This window comes from Microcaecilia unicolor, chromosome 6 (genome assembly GCF_901765095.1).
Source record: "Microcaecilia unicolor chromosome 6, aMicUni1.1, whole genome shotgun sequence".
Taxonomy (NCBI): Eukaryota; Metazoa; Chordata; class Amphibia; order Gymnophiona; family Siphonopidae; genus Microcaecilia; species Microcaecilia unicolor.
The window spans coordinates 342,329,782-342,357,569 of record NC_044036.1 but is presented as its reverse complement, the minus strand read 5'-3'; the positions used below and the strand labels follow the sequence as shown (position 1 = coordinate 342,357,569).

Sequence of the window (27,788 nt, the reverse complement as noted above, 5' to 3'; positions counted from 1 at the left end):
TCGAAGAGACACCCCCACCCCGGCAAAAGAACCCCCCCCCCCCGCAGTAACCTGTTCCGGGGCAGAGGGAGCATGGAAACCAACGACGCTGACCGGCGCGCGGCACCCCCCCAGCGGCGTGCACCCAGGGCAGACTGCCCCCACCGCCCCCTCCCCCTTGGTATGCCACTGGTGACATGATACAGACATTCAAATATTTGAAAGGTATTAATCCACAAACAAACCTTTTCCGGAGATGGGAAGGTGGTAGAACTAGAGGATATGAATTGAGGTTGAAGGGGGGGCAGACTCAGGAGTAATGTCAGGAAGTATTTTTTCACAGAGAGGGTGGTGGATACGTGAAATGCCCTCCCACGGGAGGTGGTGGAGATTAAAACGGTAATGGAATTCAAACGTGCGTGGGATAAACACAAAGGAATCCTGTTTAGAAGGAATGGATCTATGGAATCTTAGCGGAGATTAGTTGGCAACACCAGTAATTGGGAAGCAAAATCAGTGCTGGGCAGACTTCTACGGTCTACACCCTGATAGTAACTGAATAGATATGGTTGGGCTTGAGTGTAAATTTTAAGGGGCTTTGACATTAGCTTCAGAACGTTTAGTACAAGAACAGTGCTGGGCAGACTTCTACGGTCTGTGCCCTGAGAATGGAAAGGACAAATCAAACTCAGGTATAAAGTATCACATACCATGTAAAATTAGTTTATCTTGTTGGGCAGACTGGATGGACCGTTCAGGTCTTTATCTGCCGTCATTTACTATGTTACTATGTAAACATGAGCATAAGCAGTGTAGATTGTATATTCTGCTCAACGGGCAGCCAGTGAAGCCACATCAGAGCCAGCGTGATATGGTCTGAGTGAACCACCCCAGCTGTAAGCCCTGCAGCCGCCGCAGAACCAGCTGCAAAGAGGGAAGAGCAGAAGCAGGCAAGCAGATGGGACCTGGTATTTATTTATTTTATTTATTTATTAGAATTTACTGCCTTTTTGAAGGAATTCACTCAAGGCGGTGTACAGTAAGAATAGATCAAACATGAGCAGCTGGCAATTAGAGCAGTACAAATATTTATTTATTTATTACATTTGTATCCCACATTTTCCCACCTATTTGCAGGCTCAATGTGGCTTACATAGTACCAGAGAGGCATTTGCAGACTCTGGTGTAAACAATACAAAATATGGCATGGTATACTACTTGCAATGACTACACAATACGTAATAGAACATTATAATTGGTAGTGAAGGCTAAGGCAAAGTTGTAACATATAGATGGGTAAGAAAGTAGGAAGAGTTAGAAAGTAAGGTGACTGATTTAAAGAAAGTTGCGCGTGACTAACAACATGTCAGGATTGCAGGAGGTCAAAATTATTGCTGGACATACTTATATTAATATGAAATCAGTTGGACAATATTAAACCACCTTCGGACCTCTGATAAACTCTCCCCCCTCCCCCTCAGGAACCATTGAGGATGAAATGGACCAAATGGTGCTCAGAGAGGCCTGATAGCCCTTAGGTTTCTCAATTACTCCTGATTAACATACCTTTTGTTCCATCTGGGAGCAGGGCTTCAGAGCAACCAAAGCCAGACATAGAGGCTCCATGACTAGTAACTTCAAACAGGACAACCTGTGAAAGTTGTCACCTTTCCTGACTTCAGAAAGTATCTGGAGTTCTGTAAAGGAAATAACTGGGAAAGAGAGAAGTTTTTGATCTCTCTCTGCTCCTGTTCCCCCTCAGTTCTTATTAGGTATAAAGCAGAGCTCACTACGGCTCTCTCTCTCTCTCTCTTTCTCTGTGCAGCAGAGCACAGAGCTCAGCTTGGAGTCTACTGCCTCCCCCCCTTTCTCTGTCCAGGGCACTGCTCTCTGTCCGGGGGCATCTCTGCCCTCTCTCCCTGCAAGCAGAGCACACCGGGCTCTGCATGCACTTCTTCTTTCTCTCTCTTCCTTAAACACACACAGATACAGGCATATACCAGCTACCTGTGCTAAATGCTGTGAGCCAATGCATATATGCAAATATAATATACTTTATATGTCCAAATCCGTGTGGATTGCGTATTCTTTGGGAACCCACTGCCTCTGTGAAGTGGACCCCGGGACCAACCCTAGACAACGATAGCTGACATCTTGGGGGCTCGTCTCGGTTTCAAAAAGAGGATCTCCAGCTGGGTAAATAAGACATTGTTTTGCTTTTACACACCTTCTGTTTGGAGCATTTGGCTGAAGGAACTGGGGGTTACTTGATCTCTTTCAAGGGGTGCTCCGATCTCCACTTGCTACAATACTGTAAATAAGTGGGACCATAAAAACAGGCAGACGCCAGAGGGTGGTGGTAAATGGAGTTCGCTGAGAGGAGGGAAAGGTGAGTAGTGGAGTGCCTCAGGGATCGGTGCTGGGGCCCATTCTGTTCAATATATTTGTGAGTGACATTGCCGAAGGGTTACAAGGTAAAGTTTGCCTTTTTGCGGATGACACCAAGATTTGCAACAGAGTGGACACCCCGGAGGGAGTGGAAAACATGAAAAAAGATCTGAAGAAGCTGGAAGAATGGTCTAACATTTGGCAATTAAAATTCAATGCGAAGAAATGCAAAGTGATGCACTTAGGGAGTAGAAATCCAAGGGAGGCGTATGTGTTAGGTGGGGAGAGTCTGATAGGCACGGACGGGGAGAGGGATCTTGGGGTGATAGTATCTGAGGACCTGAAGGCGATGAAACAGTGCGACAAGGCGGTGGCCGTAGTGAGAAGTACTCACCTCCCTGCCCCTCCCCCCGCCAGCCCTCTCTGAGCACTGGCAACAATGGGGTGAATTCAGCACCTCTGTTTCCTGGAATTTAGAAAGCACTTGATAGTAGTGACACTGAAAAGTAACTTCTGGATAAAAATGCCGATGCTCTTGTTGTTTACTGATGAGAATTGGTACTGATTATTCACTGAAATGTGTTGTTGGTTCGCTCTGTAGTACTTAAAGTATTACTGCTGAATTTTATGGTATTTTATGTTTCTGTATTGCTTTGAATATTGCGCTTGTACATTTGTAACCTGCCTTGAGCGCTGGAAGGTGCAAGCTGTACATTTTTAATATCCTATATAATAAAACTCACCCTCAACGTTCTGAGGACACTGACGTCACTGTCAGGTCCTCCGGGCACTTCCTTCCGGTTCGAAGCCTTCGTGGTGGTGAAGCCACCGAAAACACTGTGTTGGGGCCCCGCCCTCGCCTCAAACATGATGACGTTGAGGGCGGAGCAATGGCGTCAGTGGCTTCACAACAAACGACACAGCAGATTGAAGGTGGCGTGCCGAGGTCCGCAACAATGGCGGCCAGTGCCATCAGAACGCCGAAAGGGGTGAGTAGGGAGGGAGGGGGGGAGGTTCGGAAGGAAACCGTGCTAGCGCCCATTTCATTAACGCAAGAAAAGGGCGTGTTTTACTAGTTAATAATAATAGTGCAGATCCTGAGCATTGACGGTAGGGAAAGTGCAATGCACCGGTGATGTGACCTTAAGACCAGTCCTGCGTTCCCACCTCACGGTTTCTCTTCTTCCTCTTCTGTTGCAGCAGTTCCCAGGAGCTCTTCACGTCTGTGGAGAACGCAGATGACACAGACTCGGAATATGAGATGCTTCCACCGAGCGGTATGTGACCGTGTTCTGGCCACCAACAGTGTCCGTGAAGAGAAGACGCAACTGAGCTGGAGCAGGGGTCCCAGGCCCTGGTATGCATGCCAGACTGAGGACTGGAACCCTGCTCGGAGCTGATTTCCACAAGGTTGCCCCACTTCATGGGATAGAAAAGACTGGCTGGTGTGCTGCAGGACTAGGTCAGGGTAGGGGTAGAATTTTTAGACCCTGTATTCCAGTGTGTCTCAAACACAGTGGAATGAAGGTGAACACAGAGAGAGGGGGAGGGGGAGAGGAAAACAGTTTGCTAGGAGACCCCTAACCTAAGGGAAGTAGGCTGGCAGGGAAGGAGAGACTGTTAGGAGACCCCTAACCTAAGGTAAAGAGGCGGGCAGGGAAGGAGAGACTGTTAGGAGACCCCTAACCTAAGGGAAGTAGGCTGGCAGGGAAGGAGAGACTGTTAGGAGACCCCTAACCTAAGGGAAAGAGGCGGGCAGGGAGGGAGAGATTATTAGGAGACCCCTAACCTAAGGGAAGTAGGCTGGCAGGGAGGGAGAGACTGTTAGGAGACCCCTAACCTAAGGGAAGTAGGCTGGCAGGGAAGGAGGAGACCCCTAACCTTAGGGAAAGAGGCGGGCAGGGAGGGAGAGATTATTAGGAGACACCTAACCTAAGGGAAGTAGGCTGGCAGGGAAGGAGAGACTGTTAGGAGACCCCTAACCTAAGGGAAGTAGGCTGGCAGGGAAGGAGAGAGTGTTAGGAGACCCCTAACCTAAGGGAAGTAGGCTGGCAGGGAAGGAGAGACTGTTAGGAGACCCCTAACCTAAGGGGAAGTAGGCTGGCAGGGAAGGAGAGACTGTTAGGAGACCCCTAACCTAAGGGAAGTAGGCTGGCAGGGAAGGAGAGACTGTTAGGAGACCCCTAACCTAAGGGGAAGTAGGCTGGCAGGGAAGGAGAGACTGTTGGGAGACCCCTAACCTAAGGGAAGTAGGCTGGCAGGGAAGGGGAGACTGTCAGGAGACCCCTAACCTAAGGGAAGTAGGCTGGCAGGGAAGGAGACTGTTGGAAGACCCCTAACCTAAGGGAAGTAGGCTGGCAGGGAAGGAGAGAGTGTTAGGAGACCCCTAACCTAAGGGAAGTAGGCTGGCAGGGAAGGAGAGAGTGTTAGGAGACCCCTAACCTAAGGGAAGTAGGCTGGCAGGGAAGGAGAGACTGTTAGGAGACCCCTAACCTAAGGGAAGTAGGCTGGCAGGGAAGGAGAGACTGTTAGGAGACCCCTAACCTAAGGGAAGTAGGCTGGCAGGGAAGGAGAGACTGTTAGGAGACCCCTAACCTAAGGGAAGTAGGCTGGCAGGGAAGGAGAGAGTGTTAGGAGACCCCTAACCTAAGGGAAGTAGGCTGGCAGGGAAGGAGAGACTGTTAGGAGACCCCTAACCTAAGGGAAGTAGGCTGGCAGGGAAGGAGAGACTGTTAGGAGACCCCTAACCTAACGGAAGTAGGCTGGCAGGGAAGGAGAGACTGTTAGGAGACCCCTAACCTAAGGGGAAGTAGGCTGGCAGGGAAGGAGAGACTGTTAGGAGACCCCTAACCTAAGGGAAGTAGGCTGGCAGGGAAGGAGAGACTGTTAGGAGACCCCTAACCTAAGGGAAGTAGGCTGGCAGGGAAGGAGAGACTGTTGGGAGACCCCTAACCTAAGGGAAGTAGGCTGGCAGGGAAGGGGAGACTGTCAGGAGACCCCTAACCTAAGGGAAGTAGGCTGGCAGGGAAGGAGACTGTTGGAAGACCCCTAACCTAAGGGAAGTAGGCTGGCAGGGAAGGAGAGACTGTTAGGAGACCCCTAACCTAAGGGAAGTAGGCTGGCAGGGAAGGGGAGACTGTCGGGAGACCCCTAACCTAAGGGAAGTAGGCTGGCAGGGAAGGAGAGACTGTTAGGAGACCCCTAACCTAAGGGAAGTAGGCTGGCAGGGAAGGGGAGACTGTCAGGAGACCCCTAACCTAAGGGAGGTAGGCTGGCAGGGGAGACTGTTGGGAGACCCCTAACCTAAGGGAAGTAGACTGGCAGGGAAGGAGAGACTGTTAGGAGACCCCTAACCTAAGGGAAGTAGGCTGGCAGGGAAGGGGAGACTGTCAGGAGACCCCTAACCTAAGGGAGGTAGGCTGGCAGGGGAGACTGTTGGGAGACCCCTAACCTAAGGGAAGTAGACTGGCAGGGAAGGAGAGACTGTTAGGAGACCCCTAACCTAAGGGAAGTAGGCTGGCAGGGAAGGAGAGACTGTTAGGAGACCCCTAACCTAAGGGGAAGTAGGCTGGCAGGGAAGGAGAGACTGTTAGGAGACCCCTAACCTAAGGGGAAGTAGGCTGGCAGGGAAGGAGAGACTGTTAGGAGACCCCTAACCTAAGGGGAAGTAGGCTGGCAGGGAAGGAGAGACTGTTAGGAGACCCCTAACCTAAGGGAAGTAGGCTGGCAGGGAAGGAGAGACTGTTAGGAGACCCCTAACCTAAGGGAAGTAGGCTGGCAGGGAAGGGGAGACTGTCAGGAGACCCCTAACCTAAGGGAGGTAGGCTGGCAGGGGAGACTGTTGGGAGACCCCTAACCTAAGGGAAGTAGACTGGCAGGGAAGGAGAGACTGTTAGGAGACCCCTAACCTAAGGGAAGTAGGCTGGCAGGGAAGGAGAGACTGTTAGGAGACCCCTAACCTAAGGGGAAGTAGGCTGGAAGGGAAGGAGAGACTGTTAGGAGACCCCTAGCCTAAGGGAAAGTAGGCTGGCAGGGAAGGAGAGACTGTTAGGAGACCCCTAACCTAAGGGGAAGTAGGCTGGCAGGGAAGGAGAGACTGTTAGGAGACCCCTAACCTAAGGGAAGTAGGCTGGCAGGGAAGGAGAGACTTTTAGGAGACCCCTAACCTAAGGGAAAGAGGCTGGCAGGGAAGGAGAGACTGTTAGGAGACCCCTAACCTAAGGGGAAGTAGGCTGGCAGGGAAGGAGAGACTGTTAGGAGACCCCTAATCTAAGGGGAAGTAGGCTGGCAGGGAAGGAGAGACTGTTAGGAGACCCCTAACCTAAGGGGAAGTAGGCTGGCAGGGAAGGAGAGACTGTTAGGAGACCCCTAACCTAAGGGAAGTAGGCTGGCAGGGAAGGAGAGACTGTTAGGAGACCCCTAACCTAAGGGAAAGAGGCTGGCAGGGAAGGAGAGACTGTTAGGAGACCCCTAACCTAAGGGAGGTAGGCTGGCAGGGAGGGAGAGAGTGTTAGGAGACCTCTGATCTGAGGAAGAGAGACTGCCTGGGTCTGTAACTAGATATATAACTACTCTGAATGAGTAACTTTCCCAGGAGTTATCCCCGACTACTACCAGTAACTAGATATATATTATTCGTTCCACTTGGGCACTTGAGCCTGTGAAACAGTGTTGTACTCTTAGAAAATTAGTGTGGTGTATATATACGCATGAACGCAGCCACCGAGAATACGTTACAGCTGCAATATATGATATATGTGAAAGCGTTGCTGGAAGCAGAAAGCGTGCAGAGCGGTGGAGTCATCAGCACTTACACACGTATGTTATAAAACACACGCATGTGTTCTCTTCTTACTGGCTCTCACCAGGCATATGTTATAAAACACATACGTGTGTACCTATTCTTATCAGAAGTTGCATGCATATGTTATAAAAGACACGCATGTGCTTCTATTCTTACTGGCACTGGAACTGGGCTGTGTGGGAGCTTTTGGGGAAGTTACTTTATAAAGGCTCATAGATGACACATCTGCACTGCTCAGATATGAATTTTGATGGGCGGTAGTGAAACTTTAAACTTTTCTGCTCTCCTATATAATTATCTACTTAAAGTTCTACTTAGGAGACCCCCCCCCCCCAGCCTGAAAGAGAAAAGTGAAGGAGAGAGAGGCAGGTGATGAAGAGACGGGACATAGAGAGAGAGACCCCACCTCACCCCCTCCAACCCCAGTATCCGCAGTCTGACAGTTGTGCAGTTTACAGGTAGATGTTCAGTATTGATGACCCCGAGGTAAGGCAGTGGAAGGCAGCGTCTGAGAAAGCTCCTCACATCTAATCAACACTTCACCCTTCTCTTCCTCTCTCTGACCTCTCCAGAATACTCCCCAGCGCCCTGTTTACAGCTGCTGGCTAAGGGGATCTCCCGGTCACCTGGCACTGAACCTGGCTACCTGTAAGTATTGTGCCTTTACTCTACTGGGCTTCTGGATCTGCTGAGAGTGGAAAGGTTACTGCATGAAATTCAGTTTATGGCACGTTCTCAGTCTTTCCACAAATTCCACAATGGGGCCGGAACGTAATACTTTTCCCTTTTGCTTTTCATTCGTTTGTTATTAAAAAAAAAAAGAAAAATGAAACAACGGACACAATTTAAAAAAATTTGAAAACCAAAAAAATGTTCTGTGTACAGCTTTCTGGGTTTAGACCTGACATTCTTCTCCCACACTCTTGACTGTGTCGAGCCAGTGGTCCAGTGAGCCCAAAGCCCAGCTCTGACAGTAGTCAATCAGACTTATTTGGAAGACATTTTGCCACAGATCCTAACGGAGAGCTCCATTCCTTCAGTCTCAGCTTCCAGCAGCGAGAGGTGGCATTATCAGTGTCCATCTGGCTAAGCATTAATGGAACTGTCTATGTAGGATCCAGCTCTGTGGGTGCTGAGCAACCCCAATATTGAGCAAGCTCCTTCATTGTGTCCAGGGAGGGGTCATAAGTACATAAGTATTGCCATACTGGGAAAGACCAAAGGTCCATCAAGCCCAACATCCTGTTTCCAACAGTGGCCAATCCAGATCACAAATACCTGGCAAGATCCAAAAAAAGCTCTGCCTGTCTCTTGGGCCCTGTGCGTGGAATGGGTAGCATTTCAGAAAATGCTACCCTAGAGGATCTGGATTTGAGCTTTCTACCTAAGAGCCTAAATTTGGCTTCCAGAACCTCTCTCCCACATTTTCCTATGTCATTGGTACCCACATGTACCAAGACAGCCAGCTCCTCCCCAGCACTATCTAAAATCCTATCTAGGTGGCGCGTGAGATCCGCCACCTTCGCACCAGGCAGGCAAGTCACCAGGCGATCCTCACGTCCACCAGCCACCCAGCTATCTATATGCCTAATGATCGAATCACCAACTACAACAGCTGTCCTAACCGTTCCCTCCCGGGCAGCACTTGGAGACATATCCTCGGTGCGAGAGGATAGTACATCCCCTGTTGGGCAGGTCCTGGCTACAGGAGTACTTCCTACTTCACCAGGGTGATGCTCTCTTTCTAGGAGACCTCCCTCCTCCAAGGTAGCACAGGGGCTACCAGACTGGAGGTGGGACTTCTCTACAACATCCTTGTAGGTCTCCTTGGCTCTATGTACCTCTCTGTCTCCCTCAGCTCCATCAAGTCTGCTACTCTAGCCTCAAGAGAACGGACACGTTCTCTGAGAGCTAGAAGCTCTTTGCATCAGGCACACACATATGACATCTCACCAACTGGGAGATAATCATACATGTGACACTCAATGCAAAAGACTGGATAGCACCCCTCTCGCTGCTGGACTGCTGACTCCATCTTAGTGTTTTGAGTTTTTCAATCATTTAAAACTTGCTACAGTATTAAGGATATTAGCCTAATATAAAAGTGTCTTTTAGTTTATATAGTATATTGTATGATTTATTTAGTGTTTCCTTCTTAGATGGTGATGAAATGTATTTAAAACTCTGTAAGAGCACTCCTTGCTTGTTACCCTAATTACAATAACTGACTATAAATGAAGAGTTGTCCTAGGGGTGGGCGGGAAGACTAAACTAGATCCTGCAGTGCCTGCTAGATTCTATCTGTTAATACTGTGGTACAAAGTTTTTAAAACTAAGTGGAAAAGACTATGGAGATTAGTTGATAAAATTTGCTTTTTTATATTTTTATTCTGCCTATCACTAACCTACAATTCCTCCTTTAAACCCCAATCTTTAAGTTCCCAAAGCACAAAGCAAAATAGCGTTCACTTACCAGAGAAATGTCCTCTTCTCTCGGAACTTCTCAGAAAGAAAGTTCAGTGGGACCTTTCCTCTGCTATATAGGTTTGAATCTAAGGGGCCTTTTGTAAACCCTTTTATTACTCAGCTCTGTTTGGTCTCAAGTATTCTTGATAAGGAGATTTAAAAAGATAAAACCTTCTCTCATAGAACTGGCTAAAGCTTGTCAGGCACTGATGGTTATAAGCTCTGTGTTTGGTTAGCTGGAAGACAGTTACTCAGGGTCCAAATCTCAGAATGACCCTCCTACCAGGGTTGTCTTTAGCCCTCTGCAGGGTGGGTGAGACTGTGTCCAGCAGGTGGCCAGTGCAGTCGTGCCCTTCATATCTGCATAACGGTGGCCGTGACTCCCACCTGGCTGGTTAAAAGTCTTGTGTGACTTTGATGGGTTTCACTGACAGCTGTTGCCTTCTTACGTCTTTTCCAGTTGACTTGTGTTTATCAAACGGGAGAAAATGTTTAAGTCAGAGCAGAAGGACGGGTCAGAATGTAGAACCTACTGAAGTATTTTCCTTTTCTCCAGCACTGTCCCTCGGAGACGGCTTGCCAGACGTATCCTGAGCCGCACAACTGTCATTGCCTTCCAAGGGGATGCTCTCTTGGAACAGATCAGCATCATCGGCGGAAACCAAACCGGTATCTTTATTCACCAGGTCACTGCTGGCTCGGCTGCTTCTGCGGTGTCACTAGCCCCAGGGAGTCACATTGTGGCGGTGAGTAACCCTGAGAATACCACTGCCTGATTCCTCCTCTGCCTTCTCTTCGTCTTCTTGCTATTTTTTCACATTGGGGTCAGAAGGGTGTGTTTATTCTACCGATGTGCCTCATAGGTGGATTACGATGTCATGGACCCAGCGTACAAGGCGATCCTGGAGGACGCCACTCTAGAGGAAGCTCTCTGGATTCTGAAAAGAGTGAAGGGTTTCTGCTGCCTGTCCATCAGATTCAACACTGACAGTAAGGATTCTCCTTTCTTATTCGTTGCGTTTACAAGAAACTTCATGTAAGGAAAGAGAATGTATTTAAGACAAAACCTCTGTCCATATCTTTGAATGTCATATTTCGGAGGGCAAGTTTCTGGAGCTCAGTAACATGGTTAGCAGTGGCGTAGCTACGGGTGGGCCTGGGTGGCTACTCCTATGTTCTTATGTGTTTTGCTTGCTTGTTTCCTTATTTAAGCCATTCTTAAGCTTTTGTCTCCTAGAAAGCTTTAAATATCCTAATTCTTCTGTGGTCAGTACATTTGCCTCCTTGTCATAAAAAAATAATTAAGTGCCCCAAGTAGATGCTCCCCTGTCTGAGAGCCCCCCCCCCCCCCCACCCCGGTCCAACTCCAGATAGAAATGAGTAGGGACAGGCAGCGGGAACATTTTCATTTTGTGTTGTTTGTGGGAATTTTCATTTTCTCTGGTTCCGATAATAGTGTACAGCCCCTGTGGAAAGAGAGTATGCTATTTCAGATAGAGGGCGCTCTTTTCCCGAGTTTGCACATGCACAATGATTCATACATGCAGGGTGGAGAGGAAAGAGTACACCCTCTTTCCAAATACTGACCACTATTATTGGGAAAATGAAAAAACACAAAATATCATGTTTTTTTCTGCTTTGGTAATGACACACAACAACATAGGATACGTCATTGACATTTGACAGCCCATCTCTAGAAATCAGCACCACAAACCTGGATGTCTATGGGCGATGAGTCCTGGATCTAAAAACTCTGAAAGGGCAGCAAAAGTAAGAAAAGAGATTGAGAAGCAAGTTAGATGAGGACCAAGAAGAAGAGGCGCCCTCTGGTGGCTGGATTTGAATGTTGCACTAGAACGATAAAGGCTAACTGGTCCCTCTGGTGGCAGGAACTGAGAGCTGCACTGGAATGATGATGGCTAACTGGTCCCTCTGGTGGCAGGAACTGAGAGTGCATTGGAATGATGATGGCAAACTGGTCGCTGAACTTGAGTGCTGCACTGGAATGATAATGGCTAACTGGTCCCTCTGGTGGCTGGAATTGAGTGTTGCACTGGAACGATAATGGCTAACTGGTCCCTCTGGTGGCAGGAACTGAGAGTGCATTGGAATGATGATGGCTAACTGGTCCCTCTGGTGGCAGGAACTGAGAGCTGCACTGGAATGATGATGGCTAACTGGTCCCTCTGGTGGCAGGAACTGAGAGTGCATTGGAATGATGATGGCAAACTGGTCGCTGAACTTGAGTGCTGCACTGGAATGATAATGGCTAACTGGTCCCTCTGGTGGCTGGAATTGAGTGTTGCACTGGAACGATAATGGCTAACTGGTCCCTCTGGTGGCAGGAACTGAGAGTGCACTGGAATGATGATGGCTAACTGGTCCCTCTGGTGGCAGGAACTGAGAGTGCATTGGAATGATGATGGCAAACTGGTCGCTGAACTTGAGTGCTGCACTGGAATGATAATGGCTAACTGGTCCCTCTGGTGGCTGGAATTGAGTGTTGCACTGGAATGATAATGGCTAACTGGTCCCTCTGGTGGCAGGAACTGAGAGTGCATTGGAATGATGAGTGGCCTAGTGGTTAGGGTGGTGGACTTTGGTCCTGGGGAACTGAGGAGCTGAGTTCAGTTCCCGGCACAGGCAGCTCCTTGTGACTCTGGGCAAGTCACTTAACCCTCCATTGCCTGCCGAATTGAGCCTGCCATGAGTGGGAAAGCGCGGGGTACAAATGTAACAAAAATAAAATAAATGATGGCTAACTGGTCGCTGAACTTGAGTGCTGCACTGGAATGATAATGGCTAACTGGTCCCTCTGGTGGCTGGAATTGAGTGTTGCACTGGAACGATAATGGCTAACTGGTCCCTCTGGTGGCAGGAACTGAGAGTGCACTGGAATGATGATGGCTAACTGGTCCCTCTGGTGGCAGGAACTGAGAGTGCATTGGAATAATGATGGCAAACTGGTCGCTGAACTTGAGTGCTGCACTGGAATGATAATGGCTAACTGGTCCCTCTGGTGGCTGGAATTCAGTGTTGCACTGGAACGATAATGGCTAACTGGTCCCTCTGGTGGCAGGAACTGAGAGTGCACTGGAATGATGATGGCTAACTGGTCCCTCTGGTGGCAGGAACTGAGAGCTGCACTGGAATGATGATGGCAAACTGGTCGCTGAACTTGAGTGCTGCACTGGAATGATAATGGCTAACTGGTCCCTCTGGTGGCTGGAATTGAGTGTTGCACTGGAACGATAATGGCTAACTGGTCCCTCTGGTGGCAGGAACTGAGAGCTGCACTGGAATGATGATGGCTAACTGGTCCCTCTGGTGGCAGGAACTGAGAGCTGCACTGGAATGATAATGGCTAACTAGTCCATCCATTCTACCCTGTTGAGATTCTTTCCTCTTGGTTAGAAAAGCATATAAATTCTCCCATGCACCCCAGCAGCAGCTCTCTTCTCCTCCCTCCCTCCACCTCTACCGTCTACTGGACCTCTTTAGATCAAGAACTTGCTGAAGGGAATCCTACTTCAGGCCAAGAAGAATGAGAGAAATGTCTTTTCACAGCTGTTCTTAGCTGTAACTATTCTGACAATCCAGGGCTAGTCCATAGCAGGTTACAGAGTCGTTGCCGGAGAATGTGGTGGCAGCGGCTGGCCTTACAGAGTTTAAGGGGGGTTTGGAGAGATTCCTGAAGGAAAAGTCCATTGAACATTATTAATTTTGGGGGGGGAGAGGGGGGGGTTGACAGGTTCTTGAAGCCTGGATTGGCCGCTGTCAGAGACAGGATGCTGTACTTGATGGACCCTTGGTCTTTTCCCAGTATGGTGGTGCTTATGTGCTTATGAGTCATACATTAAGAGTTTTACAGATCCATTATTGAACATTGCATGCAGTTCTGGTCATCCCATCTCTAAAAGAAATTAGAAAAGGTTCAGAGAAGGATGACAAAAATGATGCAGGGTAGAAGACCTCCCTTAAGAAGAAAGGCTGAACAGGTTAGGGCTCCTCCACTTCGAGGGAATAAGATAAAGATTTGTACAACCATGAGGAGTGTGGGACAGGTTAACAAGGAAAGGTTATTTCCCTTGTCAACCTGGGAAAACGTTCACATTTCTGTTTGAATATTGTGATGCTGAACCAGTAAAAATTATGTAAAAAAAAATCAGGGGGAAGTCTATACAATCAATGAGTAGATATGAAACTAATTTAGGAAAGCAGTTTCCACAACTCCATATTTAGTCTTTAGAATTTACTGCCAGAAGGCAGGGTCTAAGTTCATATCATTGCTGTGTTTAAAGAAGATTTGAACAGGTTTGTGGAGGGCAAGTCCATTAATACTTATCGGTCAGCAGGAATTGAAATCACTGTCCACTTATGTGTAGAAATGAATGACAGTGAATGATCTGCCTGGAACTGCTAAGTGACTTGAACTGACATTTCTCTTGTTCAGGATACAGGAAACTGGTGAACGACATGGAGAATGAAGTAGTGACTTCGGGCGACTCATTCTATATCCGGGTGAACGTGAGCATGGAGAAATCAGCAGGCTGCAGTCTCCAGGTGCAGTGCAATGAAATCCTCCACATCACAGACACCATGTACGAGGGCAAATGCCAGTGGAGAGCTCATCGGGTGAACCCGTTTTCCATGACTGACACGGACGGTGGCATCATCCCTAACTATTATCTGTAAGTGACTGCCTCAGGGGCCAGCCTTAACTAATATCAGGAAGTAACTCTCCCAGGAGCCGTCCCTGAAGGAAGTCTCTCAGGAGTGGAGGAGTCGTCTAATGGTTAGAGCAGCCAAACTAGTTCAAATCCCATTGTGGCTCCTTGTGATCCCTTGGTCAAGTCACTTAACCTTCCCTTGCCTCAGGTATAAATTTAGATTATAAGCCCTCTCCGGTGACAGGGGCATTTTCCGTATGAGATCTAAATCCGATTTTGGATTAAAAAATCCAGTAGCGAACATGGCCGTTTTCAAAGCAGAAAAACATCCAACTTTTTGTTTTGAAAACGATCACTTGCAGACATTTTTGCGCTCAGTGCGTCTATCTTTTTTGACCATTTTCAGAAAAAAAAAAATCCAAGAGAAAAATGCATAAAAACAAGCCATTGGGATATATGGAGGGGGTCATCATTCTTAGAAGACTGGCCACACAGACATCCCAGCAGGGCAGTGGGGCACCATAGGGGACACTGCAGTTGGCTTCACCTAAAAGCTCCCACGTACACATCTCCCCATTACCCTCTTATATTGTATGGTGAGCCCTCCAAATCCCACCAAAAACCCAACTGTACACCTCTACAATAGCCCTTATGCCTGCAGGTGTCACCTATATGTGGGTACAGTAGGTTTCTGGTGGGGTTTGAGGGGCTTACACTTTCCACCACAAGTATACCAGCTAGAGTGGGATCTGGGCCTGGGTCCCGTTCTCTACAGTCCACTACACTGACCACTAGGCTACTCAAGGGACCTGTTTTCTGTTCTAATAGGAGTGACCAAAACATCTGAAGCTGTCATAGAGGTTGGGGGTGGGAGGGGGTCAGTGACCACTAGGAGAGTAAGGGGTGGTTAGGCCTTAATCCTTCCAGTAATCATTTTGGTCATGTAGGGTACCTTTTGGTCACTTAGTCATGATTGAAATAGGTCTAGCCAAAAGTCTTAATTTTGGCCCTAGACATTTTCATTTGGTTCCATTATTGCACAAAAACGTCTGCCTTTTGGTGTTGCCCATGTCCCACCTAAAACACACCTCAACATGCCCCCTTTGAAATTTGCACAACTGTGGAGCAAAACGTCTAAAATCAGGGTGTCAAAAATTGCAACTTGGATGTGTTGGAGAGAAAAACATCCTTTCACCACCTTATGACATTTTGGGGGGCATTTTTTGGTTTTGAAAATGAGCCCCCTAGTGTACCTGATTGTACATCACTTCAATAGCCTGCAGGCTAATAGATAGTATAAAAGAAACTAAAATAAAACAAAAAAAAAATACTATGGATAAGTAAATCTCCCAGGAACTTTCCCTAACTACAATACACTAGTCCATATTCTGCTATAGAGAGAGTCATGGGAAGCAATTGCTTGCCCTGGGATTTGTAGTATGGAATGTTGCTACTCTGAGATTCTGTATGGAATCTTGTCACTCTTTAGGATTCCAGAATCTTGCTACTCTTTGGGGTTCTACATGGAATGTTGCTACTAATTGGGATTCCAGAATCTTGTAACTCTTTAGGGTTCCAGAATCTTGCTATTCTTTGGGGTTCTACATGGAATGTTCCTACTAATTGGGATTCGGGGATCTTGTCACTCTCTAGGATTCCAGAATCTTGCTACTCTTTGGGGTTCTACATGGAATGTTGCTACTCTTGGAGATTTTGCATGGAATCTTGCCACTCTTTAGGATTCCAGAATCTTGCTATTCTTTGGGGTTTTACATGGAATGTTGCTACACTTTGAGATTCTGCATGGAATCTTGTCACTCTTTAGGATTCCAGAATCTTGCTACTCTTTGGGGTTCTACATGGAATGTTGCTACTCTTTGGGATTCTGCATGAAATCTTGTCACTCTTTAGGATTCCAGAATCTTGCTATTCTTTGGGGTTCTACATGGAATGTTGCTACTCTTTGAGATTCTGCATGGAATCTTGTTATGCTTTAGGATTCCAGAATCTTGCTATTCTTTGGGGTTCTACATCGAATGTTGCTACTCTTTGAGATTGTGCGTGGAATCTTGTCACTCTTTAGGATTCCAGAATCTTGCTATTCTTTGGGGTTCTACATGGAATGTTGCCATGGTTTGGGTTTCTGCCAGGTACTTGTGACCTGGCTTGGCCACTGTTTGGAAAACAGGATACTGGGCTTGATGGACCATTGTTCAGACCCAGTATGGCTACTCTTATAAGTAACTCTCTGAGGACCATCCCACGTACCATTGGATCTTCCCCCAGGAGCCGTCCCTAAATAGTATGAGTAAGTAACTCTCCCCTCTCATATACCAGACCACTACCAGTGGGCATCTCGTATATGCCATCAGTGAATGCTCTATCCTCGCTATACCCCCCTGAAAATACATCATGTAGGAACACATTTTGCCTTGATCTCTTTTACTACAGGGCACAGCAGCTACTGATCAGAGCAATCCAGGACATGACATGGCAAAACTCAGCTTCACGGAAGGTAAGAAAACGCTCTTTGCATGTGTCTCTGTTAATGTGTGTTGCAATACATGCATGTCTGCTCTAGTATGTATGAGCCTGGTACGTTATGTGTGTGTTGCAGTACACCTGTGCTTGATACAATATGTATGAAGCAAGTGATTCAAACTAACCTACCCTAGGTAGACACCACTGCAGAAAGAGGCTGATGCTCTGTGCACTTCTAGGAGGTGAATTCCTCAGCATTTTCTAATCTAAAGATGAACTTTAAAAACCACAGTTCATCTGGAGTGTCTCCAAGTTATATCTTGTCCTTGGTGGAGCTTCCTACGCAAAAAGGGTGGAATTACCTAGTTGTAAAGAGTGGTGGCTAAGTCTGTGCATGCCGTCGGCTTTCAATATAATTCTACTAAATGGTTCTATCTAAGGATATTTGAGGTGAGTTGTCCTATGAGAGATTTCGCACAAAACTAAAAACTTTTCTATTTAAAAAATACTTTCTTTTCTAAGATGATTTGTTGTCCCTATTTTTGAATTGTTGTATACTCAACAATGCAATTTAGTTATTGGGATTTATTAACTGCCTTTAAGAAGAGATTCTCCAAAATACCATTCCCTTTCATCTTTGTGAATTGTATCTGTGTAGTATAAACTGTAAGCCACAACATAGAAGCGGATTTGATATCTGGATGTTTATGGGATATAAATGTAATAAAATGAAAATTGCAAAAAATGAAATCTCCTTCAGAAGTGACTAGACAAAAGCCAGTTTTATCAACTCACGTCCCTTGGTCTTGGTCTTGCTTTTTCTCCCTTGTTTTCGGTACCCTTCCGCCTCCCTTTGCTCACCCCCTTTTCTTTACCCTCCAGCTGACAGGTCCCCAGAAGTTGATTCGGGTTGTCAGCACAAAGAGGAGCATGATTAACCCCCTTTGGTCCTCCTTCGATAGCAGCATGAACGAAGGCAAGTACCTGTTCACTCGTCATTCTTACCATGTGATTACGTTTATTCCTCTTGAACCAGGATCTGTACAGAAGACTCTACATAAGCCCTCATACTTCTGCCTTCCTGATATAAAATTTGCTATATAGGATGCCACAGATATATGTCTTTGGCAGCATATAGTTAGATAAATATGCATCTGTTACATTTATTACATTTCATCAACTACTTTTCATAACCAACATCAGAACAACGTTTGAGGAAAAGTCAATGAAAAAAACAAACAAACCAGCAGAGCAATTCATAATAAAACAATAGAAACAAAGCAGTCTAATGAAACAACCCATATTGCAGCTTATCAATAAAGCCTGCCGTCACATGTAAACATAAGTACATAAGTAATGCCACACTGGGAAAGACCAAGGGTCCATCGAGCCCAGCATCCTGTCCACGACAGCGGCCAATCCAGGCCAAGGGCACCTGGCGAGCTTCCCAAACCTACAAACATTCTATACAATCAAGCCATTGTGACATCACTAATGAGGTTGGCTCTTATTGGTGGAATGAGCCACTATGACATCACAATAGGTTAAATCACTGCTCTATGTAATAAAAGTGAGCCAAGTAGAGGACATAAGTACATAAGTAATGCCACACTGGGAAAAGACCAAGGGTCCATCGAGCCCAGCATCCTGTCCACGACAGCGGCCAATCCAGGCCAAGGGCACCTGGCAAGCTTCCCAAACGTACAAACAAATAAGAATGAACATGAAAATAACACAACAGTAATAAACACAAAGGACTAATCACAGTCGCAGAACAAACCATCTCATTTACACAGCAAATTAATAAGAAGTTCCTTATATTGAGGTCATTCTATACTTTCTATGCTGTATGTTAGGAGTCATTTCATATTGCTGTGTTTGTTACTCTCAAACCATTTCCTGTTTTACAGTTGTACTTGGAGTTCTGCCTCACTGACAGTCTTTCCTCCCCCCCCCCCCCCCATGATACAGGTCCCTTTGGTGTCCCCCTTGAGGCTGGCAGCTGCTTCACCCTGATGCCTTACTCCATTGTGAAACCGCACAGGCCGGCCAAGTTGCGTCCCATCGTGTTCATGCCCTCACTGCTCGGGAGGATTCTGAACGAGAAGCTGAGGAACAGCAGAGACTTCGCCAAGACTGATCCAAGTATGTGCTTAACGCCTGTCCCTACAGGGTCCTCTGCAGGGTGGGGAGAGGGGCTCCATCTTTTGAGAAACAAGATAATATGAAATTAATGGCTCCCAGTCAGCTGCTGGTCACAGGAGATGTGCAGTGTCTGAGCCTGAACCACTCAAGACAGATGAAACCAGGGCCATGGAGAGGATGGGACAGGAGCCAGGGGTAGATTGTCACTCCATGAGGGATGTGCGGCAGGTCTTTCATTCACTCATAGGGTTAAAATACATTGCTGGTGCTGAGAATGTGAAAAGGATAACAATATATTTCATTAGTAAGATACACCCTGGCTTCTACCCAGCACACGGACTGCACGATGACGACACACATTTGGTTTCCGGTTTCATTTTGGAAAAATGGATAAATACACACTAATTGGAGTAGACTAGTGGTTAGTGCAGTGGACTTTGATCCTGGGGAACTGAGTTCAATTCCCACTGCAGCTCCTTGTGACTCTGGGCAAGTCACTTAACCCTCCATTGCCCCCGGTACAAAATAAGTACCTGAATATATGTAAACCGCTTTGAATGTAGTTGCAAAAACCTCAGAAAGGTGGTATATCAAGTCCCATTTCCCTTTCCCTATTTGAGATTCTACATGGAATGTTGCTATTCCACTAGCAACATTCCATGTAGAAGCTTGCCCTTGCAGATCAGCCACGCAGGCTTCTGTTTCTGTGAGTCTGACGTCCTGCACGTACGTGCAGGACGTCAGACTCACAGAAACAGAAGCCTGTGTGGCTGCATTGCTGATCTGCAAGGGCAGGCTTCCACATGGAATGTTGCTAGTGGAGGAATAGCCTAGTGGTTAGTGCAGCAGACTCTGATTCTGGGGAACTGGGTTCAATTCCCACTGCAGCTCCTTGTGACTCTGGGCAAGTCACTTAACCCTCCATTGCCCCTGGTACAAAATAAGTACCTGAATATATGTAAACCACTTTGAATGTAGTTGCAAAAACCTCAGAAAGGCAGTATATCAAGTCCCATTTCCCTTTCTCCCTTTCCCTTATGACATCACAATATCAGAAGTGAGCCAAGTATCAGGCAATCAAGCCATTGTGACATCATGATAAGGTTGGCTCTTATTGGTGGAATGAGTGGAGGAGTAGCCTAGTGGTTAGTGCAGTGGACTTTGATCCTGGGGAACTGTATTGGGCAATCAAGCCATTGTGACATCACTGATGAGGTTGGCTCTTATTGGTGGAATGAGTGGAGGAGTAGCCTAGTGGTTAGTGCAATGGACTTTAAGCCATTGTGACATCACTGATGAGGTTGGTTCTTATTGGTGGAATGAGTGGAGGAGTAGCCTAGTGGTTAGTGCAGTGGACTTTGATCCTGGGGAACTGAGTTCAATTCCCACTGCAGCTCCTTGTGACTTAACCCTTCATTGCCCCTGATACAAAATAAGGATCTGAATATATGTAAACCACTTTGAATGTAGTTGCAAAAAAAAACTCAGAAAGGCAGTATATCAAGTCCCATTTCCCTTTCCCTTTATACTCATAAAACATCCACATTTATGCACAGAAAATGTAGTTATATATAGAGTGGGGTGAAAAAAACGTCACCCCCTAGAGTTTTTTGCCGTTTTCTCAGCAACCGCTTAAATTTCAATGAGAAATGTTACCCTAGTTATTTAGTCATCATACTCACATTATGTGTTGATGTTACTGATATTTTAGCGTTACTACCTAGCGAATTTTGCCCGTTAAAAATGTTCAAGCTAAAACATAGTAAAATCACATCATTTGAATGATACAATTAACAATGTGTTAGGATTTCACAGTCAATGTGAATGGCTCAAAGTGTCCGTCCCCAGCTTTAACACAGCCCTTCAGTTGCTTTGGGAAGTTCTTAACAACCTCGTCAGTCGGTCCCTGTGTCAGGCTGTCCCAGTTCGTCTCCAGCGCTTTCTTGAGTTTGGCGAATGTTTGTGGCTTTGGGTGGAGGTTGTGATAGGCCTGAATTCAACATTGCTCCCCAGACAAAAGTCTCTGTCACTCTGATCCCTTTAACAGTAAGCTGGTACCCTGGGTTTTTTGTTTTTTTTCAAATAATGGTAGTTTTACAGTGCAAACATTTTTCATTGAGCAAAAATCACTGGGTGATCATGCTAAATGTTTGTAACTTCACCGTGTTTAAAGATAATCTAATTCCACTCAGCACATAAACCTAGATAGCTGTAAAAATTCACATTCCAAGCAGTCGTTGAGAGAACAGCAAAAGGCTCTAGGGGGTTACTTTTTTTTGCCTCAACCTGTACATTAAAAATTATAAACATTAATCAAATTTTATGTGCGTTAGTCTCTGAAACAAAGAAAAAAATACACCCAAAGATCACCAAAAAATAAAAGCTGAAACGTATCCAAAGTTTTCTATGCACACTCCTATCAGATTGTGCCGTTGGATTATTACTGTCTATCAGGATATATTATACGACATTCCACAATGGTGCAGTTCTGGAATTTTGGAGCAAGGCTTGATCCAGGAATTTTCTGGGGGTGACACCCTGGTTTAGCATTTCGTGGAGCAGCACCAACCTTGGATGGAAATTTGAGAAGGGATTTAATTATCCCTCAATGCTCTGATCTATGAATACCACTTACTTCAGTCCTTGTGAGTTACTAAATCCTGATCAGGAATCACAGTCCAGAACTAGGGCCTCCCACTTTGCCATCTATACCCCTTCAGTCCGTTCAGAACTCTGCCGCACGCCTTATCTTCTGCCTGGACCGATATACTCATATCACCCCTCTCCTCAAATCACTTCACTGGCTTCCGATCAGGTACTGCACACAGTTCAAGCTTCTCCTAACCTACAAATGCACTCGATCTGCAGCCCCCCCCCCCCTACCTCTCTACCCTCATCTCCCCTTACATTCCTACCCGTAACCTCCACTCTCAAGACAAATCCCTCCTTTCAGTACCCTTCTCCACCACCGCCAACTCCAGGCTCCGCCCTTTCTGCCTCGCCTCACCCCATGCTTGGAATAAACTCCCTGAGCCCATTCGCCAGGCCCCCTCCCTGCCCATCTTCAAATCCTTGCTCGAAGCCCACCTCTTCAATGTCGCCTTCAGCACCTAACCACCATACCTCTATTCAGGAAATCTAGACTGCCCCAACTTGACATTCCGTCCTTTAGATTGTAAGCTCCTTTGAGCAGGGACTGTCCTTTTTGTTAAATTGTACAGCGCTGCGTAACCCTAGTAGCGCTCTAGAAATGTTAAGTAGTAGTAGTAGTAGAGAGGCTGCCCTTGGAGCTGCTCTGACCCTCTTCCCTCCTCTTTCCCAGAGTTCCTTAGTGATGAAGAATATGAAACATGTCAGCAGAACGGAGACATCATCGGAGAGGTGGTGGGCGAGGCGTTTCACTGCTGCGTCATGCGACAAGCTGTGGATGCCACGATGAAGAAGGTATAAAGTGGATACCCTTGGGCATTTCATTGTAAAGAGCAGACTTTGATGAACGTGCAGCCTAGAGTTAAAGATTTTCAGACCCCAAACCCATGCCAGCATGAGTCTGAGAAATGTCACTTCCTAGAATATGGCTCTGGCCGTGTCTCCCCTCTAGAAAGAAATGAGAGGGGGCTCCCTGGTGAGATAAGCAGCCTCAGACTTAAAGGCTGATGACACAACAGCTAAAGGGGTTCATGGTTTCCTCAGTGAGCGGGAAAGGCAGACAGCCCGAAAGAGACAGGTGAAGGGAGAGATGGGCCAACCTGGAGACATTGTGAGAGAGTATGGACTGGGACTTAATAGCAGGGGCGTAGTCAGACCTCGCGGTGGGAGGGAGCCAGAGCCCGAGGTGGTTGATCTGCCGCCCTACCGCTCCCCACCCACTGCCACAACAAATACCTTGGCTGACCGCCAGCAAAACCAGGGGCCCACAGGAAATTTGGGGGGGGGGGCCCAGGCCCCCGTGGCCTCACATAGCTACGTCACTGCTTGATAGTGGGAGAGCGGAGTATGATGGACACACCCTGTGCTTGCATCTGTCCTCTGCAGAACGTCCACTGCCTCTTGGATCTGAGCGTAGATTGCGTCAAGGCTCTTCATCGGATGGAGCTTTACCCCATCATCCTGCACATCCCTGTCAGTGAAAAGAACGTCAAAAGACTGAAGTAAGTATTGAACACCTAAACCTGGCCTGGGGGAACTCCAGCCAGTCAGGTTTTCAGGATATCCATAATGAATATGCATGAGATTGATGAAAGCAGTGCATGCCAATCATCTCATGAATATTCATTGTGGATATCCCGAAAATCGAACTGGCCTAAGATTATGCCGGGGGGGGGGGGGGGGACTGTGCTGCCAAGTGCTTCTCCTCCCTACTCTGTGTAGGAGCGTCTCACACACTTTCGACAAGCACTAGTACAGCCTATGAGGTGAGGATGAATCAAAGGCCTTATCGGGAGGATTTTGCAGGCTCAATCTTCAGTCAGCAGTGATCAGCTTTTTGCTGACAGCTGCCGGCATTAAACCTGAGAATTCAATGCCAGACCATGTTCAGGCTCTGGGTTTGCGCAGACGGCTAACGCCTAGCCGATTAAGTGCAATATTCACCATTTAACCGGCTATGGGATACCACATAGAGATAGGGCTGACTTTTATGGGGTCCTATTTACACAGTGACCTTGGCTGGTTAAGTGGTGAACGTTGGTCCCTTAACCTGCCAAGTGCTGACGCTTTTGCCATAGGCGCTAACCAGATATTCTCAGCAGGCGTTAACTAATTTAGAGCCACTGAAAATGAGCAGTTAGCGATTTAACTGGCCAATTTCTGGTCAGTTAAGTCCCCTTGAACATGGACCTGTTGGATTTGTGCATCATCAGAACCCGAGAAGCACTTTAACTGTAAGAAGAACAGTTGCAAACAGATTTTTATAGTGGGAGATTAATTCTAATGAAAGGGTCTCAGCGACCCCCGTTAAGATTCACTATTATGGATCCGAGCAAGGTATAAAGCTCATGCAGTATTTGCCTCTTGCCCCCAGCAGAAACCTGTGATATCACTAGGATTGTGACCATGCTGCCTCTTGCTTCCTTCCAGGAGACCTCTGCAGCGGCCCATCCTCCCAGAGGACCTGCTGCTGGAGTGCTCGCGGAGAGAGGAGGTGCAGCTGGACGCTCTGCCTTCCCTGCACTGCACAATTGCTCCGGACAGGTGGCACGACCTGGAGTCTCTGCTTGGCTGCGTGAAAGAGGCTGTGGCTGACGAGCAGAAACGCATCGTGTGGGTGAATCACGACCCTCTCCAAAGTCCCTGAGACAGGGAGACATCAAAGACATGCAAGAGATACTGGAAAAACGTCATGTCAGCAGAGTCACCCTGGCGTAGCCAAGGGTGGGCCTGGGTGGGCCAGGCCCACCCAGTAGCAGCACACCTATGCTGATTCCCTAGCCCCACCAGCTGAAATCTCCCAACTACTGTCCCTCCTGCAGACGGCATGCAGGTGAGACAAGGAGAGACCAAATCACCTGTGGGGCAGGGAGGGGTTCTTCTGCCCACCCATCTTGAGTCCAGGCCCACCCAAAGTTGGGTGTCTGGCTACGCCCTGAGCCTGGACCCTGCCTGGTTAGGAAGAACAATCTTTTTTTTAATTATTTATTTAAAACAGCTACTATTTTCATATTCTATACGGGCACTACCTAATGTCTCTGATGCTACTCCTCCAGCTCCCTTTCAAGCCCAGAAGGGGCCACGTCTAGAGCTGATCCAAAATGGTCAGGAGACCAAAGGCAGAGAACCAGCCATAAAGCTCTTTCTTCCTCCAAAACATAAGGAGCATTTCAACTCCTTTGAGAACTGTTGCATGGAGAGAACCTGAGTGCAAATTACACCTACTGAGATTCAAGGGGAGACGGGGGGGGGGGGGGGGGGGGCTCCGCTGGGAATGCTGCCCCCTAGGGTGACTAGTGGGCTCATTTTCGAAAGAGAAGGACGTCCATCTTTCGACATAAATCAGAAGGTGGACGTCCTTCTCCCAGGGACGTCCGAATTGGTATAATCGAAACCCGATTTAGAACGTCTCCAACTGCACTCCGTCGCAAGGACGGTCAAAGTTCAAGTTCAAGGCGGTGTGTCGGAGGCGGGACTTGGGCGTGGAGGTGTAGCCTAGTGGTTAGTGCAGCGTGCCTAACACTTGGACGTCCTTGACCCATAATCGAAAAAAACAAGGCCTTCCCTGACGAACACCCGGATGTGTTTTTATTACGAATAAGGCACAAAAAGGTGCCCGAAATGACCAGATGACCACCGGAGAGAATCGTGGATCATCTCCCATTATTCCCCCAGTGGTCACTAAACCCCTCCCACCCTCAAAAAACATCTTTCAAAATATGTCGTTCCAGCCTCAGATGTCATACTCAGGTCTGTGACAGCGCATGCAGGTCCCTGGAGCAGTTTTAGTGGGTACTGCAGTACACTTCAGACAGGCGGACCCAGGCCCATACCCACCCCTACCTGTTATGTTTGTGGAGGGAACAGCGAGCTCTCCAAAACCCACCACAAACCCACTGTACCCATATATAGGTGCCCCCTTCACCCTGTAAGGGCTATGGTAGTGGTGTACAGTTGTGGGTAGTGGGTTTTGGGGGCTCAGCACACAAGGTAAGGGAGCTATGTTCCTGGGAGCATTTTATGAAGTCCACTGTAGTGCCCCCTAGGGTGCCCGATTGGTGTCCTGGCATGTCAGGGGGACCAGTGCACTACAAGTGCTGGCTCCTCCCACGTCCAAATGGCTTGCATTTGGATGTTTTTGACATGGACGTCTTTGGTTTCGAAAATTGCCGAAAGTCAGAAACGTCCAAATGTCTCTGGCGGTATTTTCGAAACAAAAGATGGCTGTCCATCTTGATTCGAAAATATGGGTTTCCCATCGCAACTTGGACGTCCCTTTTGAAAATGCCCATCCACGTGGTTTCATAGCAGGTCCTGAGGTGTCTGCTGTGGGAGCATTCCCTGACCCAGTGGTTCCCAAACCTGTACTAGGGGAGCCCCAGCGCTTCAGGATTTTCAGGATATCTGCGATGGAGGCAGTGCATGCAAATGTAACTCATGAATATTCATTGCAGATATCCTGAAAACTGGCTGGGGTGCCTCCAGGATCAGGTTTGGGAACCACTGGACTGGCAGATTGGCTTATGTTGGAAATGTAGAACTATTTGGGACGAGCCTGTAGCTCCACGTCCAGGGGACACGCTAAGGCAGTATGCATGCAGGGAGATGGAGTTCTGCTCTCTATTGTGTTCCCTGCATGCAATGGGGCAAACTCAGGCCTGGCTTAGCTTGTCTCCTGGACATGGAGCTGTTGGCTCACTCTGCCCATTAGCTGTATTATTAGCCCATATTTGTGCCGTCTCTAGGTAGAAACATTTCTTTGTCATGACTTATATTAGTTTGGCTGAACATTTCCTCTTGCTCCTTGGGGTTTTCACCTCAGCTGGAACTGAAGCCTGGATCTGGCCTCAGGAGGTTTTAAGCTGCAACTGGCTGGGTGTTTTTCCTTTATTTATATCCCCTCCACACTTTCATCCAGTCATTGCAGTGACAATCCTTGGTGGGGGTGTCATTATACACTTCCAGACCATTCAGAAGCGTGTGGAAGAGCAGCTTAATGGTCACAGCAGAGGGCTGACACCCCAGGAACTCCACTTCAAATCGCACTGATGCTCCTTGTGCTTTTGGGCAAGTCACTTAACCCTCCATTACCTCAAGCAGGGGGCATAGCCAGACCTCACGGTGGGAGGAGGCCAGAGCCCGAGGTGGAGGACACATTTTGGTGTGCCGCCGCCAATACCTTGGCTGGCGGGGGTTACCAACCTCCGCCAGCTGAAGCCTATGTCTAGCACCGGTCTCCAGCTCCGTCGCGTTGCCTGTCCTGCTGTCACGACCCGCACGCTCCTCTTAGCGAAATTGAGCGTGCTCATTGTCACTAAAAGGAGTGTGCCGGTCGTGAGGGGAAGAGAGAGCAGGGAAGGCAATACGGTGGCGCCGGAGACCGGCACTGGATGAAGGCTTCAGCTGGCGGGGGCCAAACCAGTGGCCCAGAAGAAATTTGAGGGGGCCCAGGCCCCCATGGCCCCACCTAGCTACACCACTGGCCTCAATTACAGACTTAGAGCGGGAGCCCTCTAGGGACAGGAAGAGACCCACTGTACCCAAATGTAACTTACGAAGAAAGGTGGGGGCTTAATCCCAACCCCTTGCACTCAAGGGTCCTAAATGCAAGCAGCCTCTGCAGTGACGTTGACTCCCTTTCTCACATTGCTCTGAGCGCTCTCTCTGCAGTTACCCATTCCAGGAGGCAGTGCGTGAGGTTGGCTGGTCCTGGATTTCTGCCAAGCTCATCCTGGTGCATTACAGGACCTGCAGCACTGGTTTCAATGGATAGGATCATGGACTACAAATCCCACACTGCTCTGGGATGTAAGTTGAAATCCAGGAGTGGCCAAAAAGTCTCCCTCCTGGAATGGGTCACTTAGCAGCTCTGCCAGCCCCACCAGGGAGCAGAATATGTGATCCAGGAATTGAGCCCAGGCCTCTCTGCTCCCCAGTGTACTGCTTGTTATTTAATTTTAAAACTGTTTTTCACAACTCCGCGTCTGTAAGAAGCAAATCCGTCTGCACTAGCAGCTGATAGAAAACATTACTGCACAGTAGGGAATCAATTAAACAATGGGGAAAAGGTTGTTCAGTGAATAAGGCGTCTTTATGTCCAGAGAGTCCTGTATGCTTTGCCTTTTCCAGCACTGAGCACATTTGGCTCATGTATCACGCGTGTAATTAGCATAAACGATCTGACACTGGAAATGCTCTCTGGTAAT

The 27,788-nt window shown here is 47.6% G+C and overlaps 1 protein-coding gene across 3 annotated transcripts in view; it reads left to right on the top strand.

Moving 5' to 3' along the window:
- The window catches only part of CARD14 (caspase recruitment domain family member 14), a 63,014-nt gene extending 38,114 nt beyond the window's left edge, over positions 1-24,900 (top strand). For all 3 annotated transcript variants that reach the window (XM_030208607.1, XM_030208606.1, XM_030208605.1), the window contains 11 exons: positions 3,568-3,644; positions 7,744-7,819; positions 10,194-10,383; positions 10,501-10,627; positions 14,091-14,328; positions 16,759-16,822; positions 17,671-17,764; positions 18,760-18,933; positions 22,256-22,377; positions 22,969-23,084; positions 24,013-24,900. In XM_030208607.1, coding sequence (XP_030064467.1) covers positions 3,568-3,644; positions 7,744-7,819; positions 10,194-10,383; positions 10,501-10,627; positions 14,091-14,328; positions 16,759-16,822; positions 17,671-17,764; positions 18,760-18,933; positions 22,256-22,377; positions 22,969-23,084; positions 24,013-24,229 — 1,495 coding nt within the window. In that variant the 3' untranslated portion in view covers positions 24,230-24,900. The remainder of the gene's footprint in view (positions 1-3,567; positions 3,645-7,743; positions 7,820-10,193; positions 10,384-10,500; positions 10,628-14,090; positions 14,329-16,758; positions 16,823-17,670; positions 17,765-18,759; positions 18,934-22,255; positions 22,378-22,968; positions 23,085-24,012) is intronic.
- Positions 24,901-27,788: the final 2,888 nt, after the last annotated feature.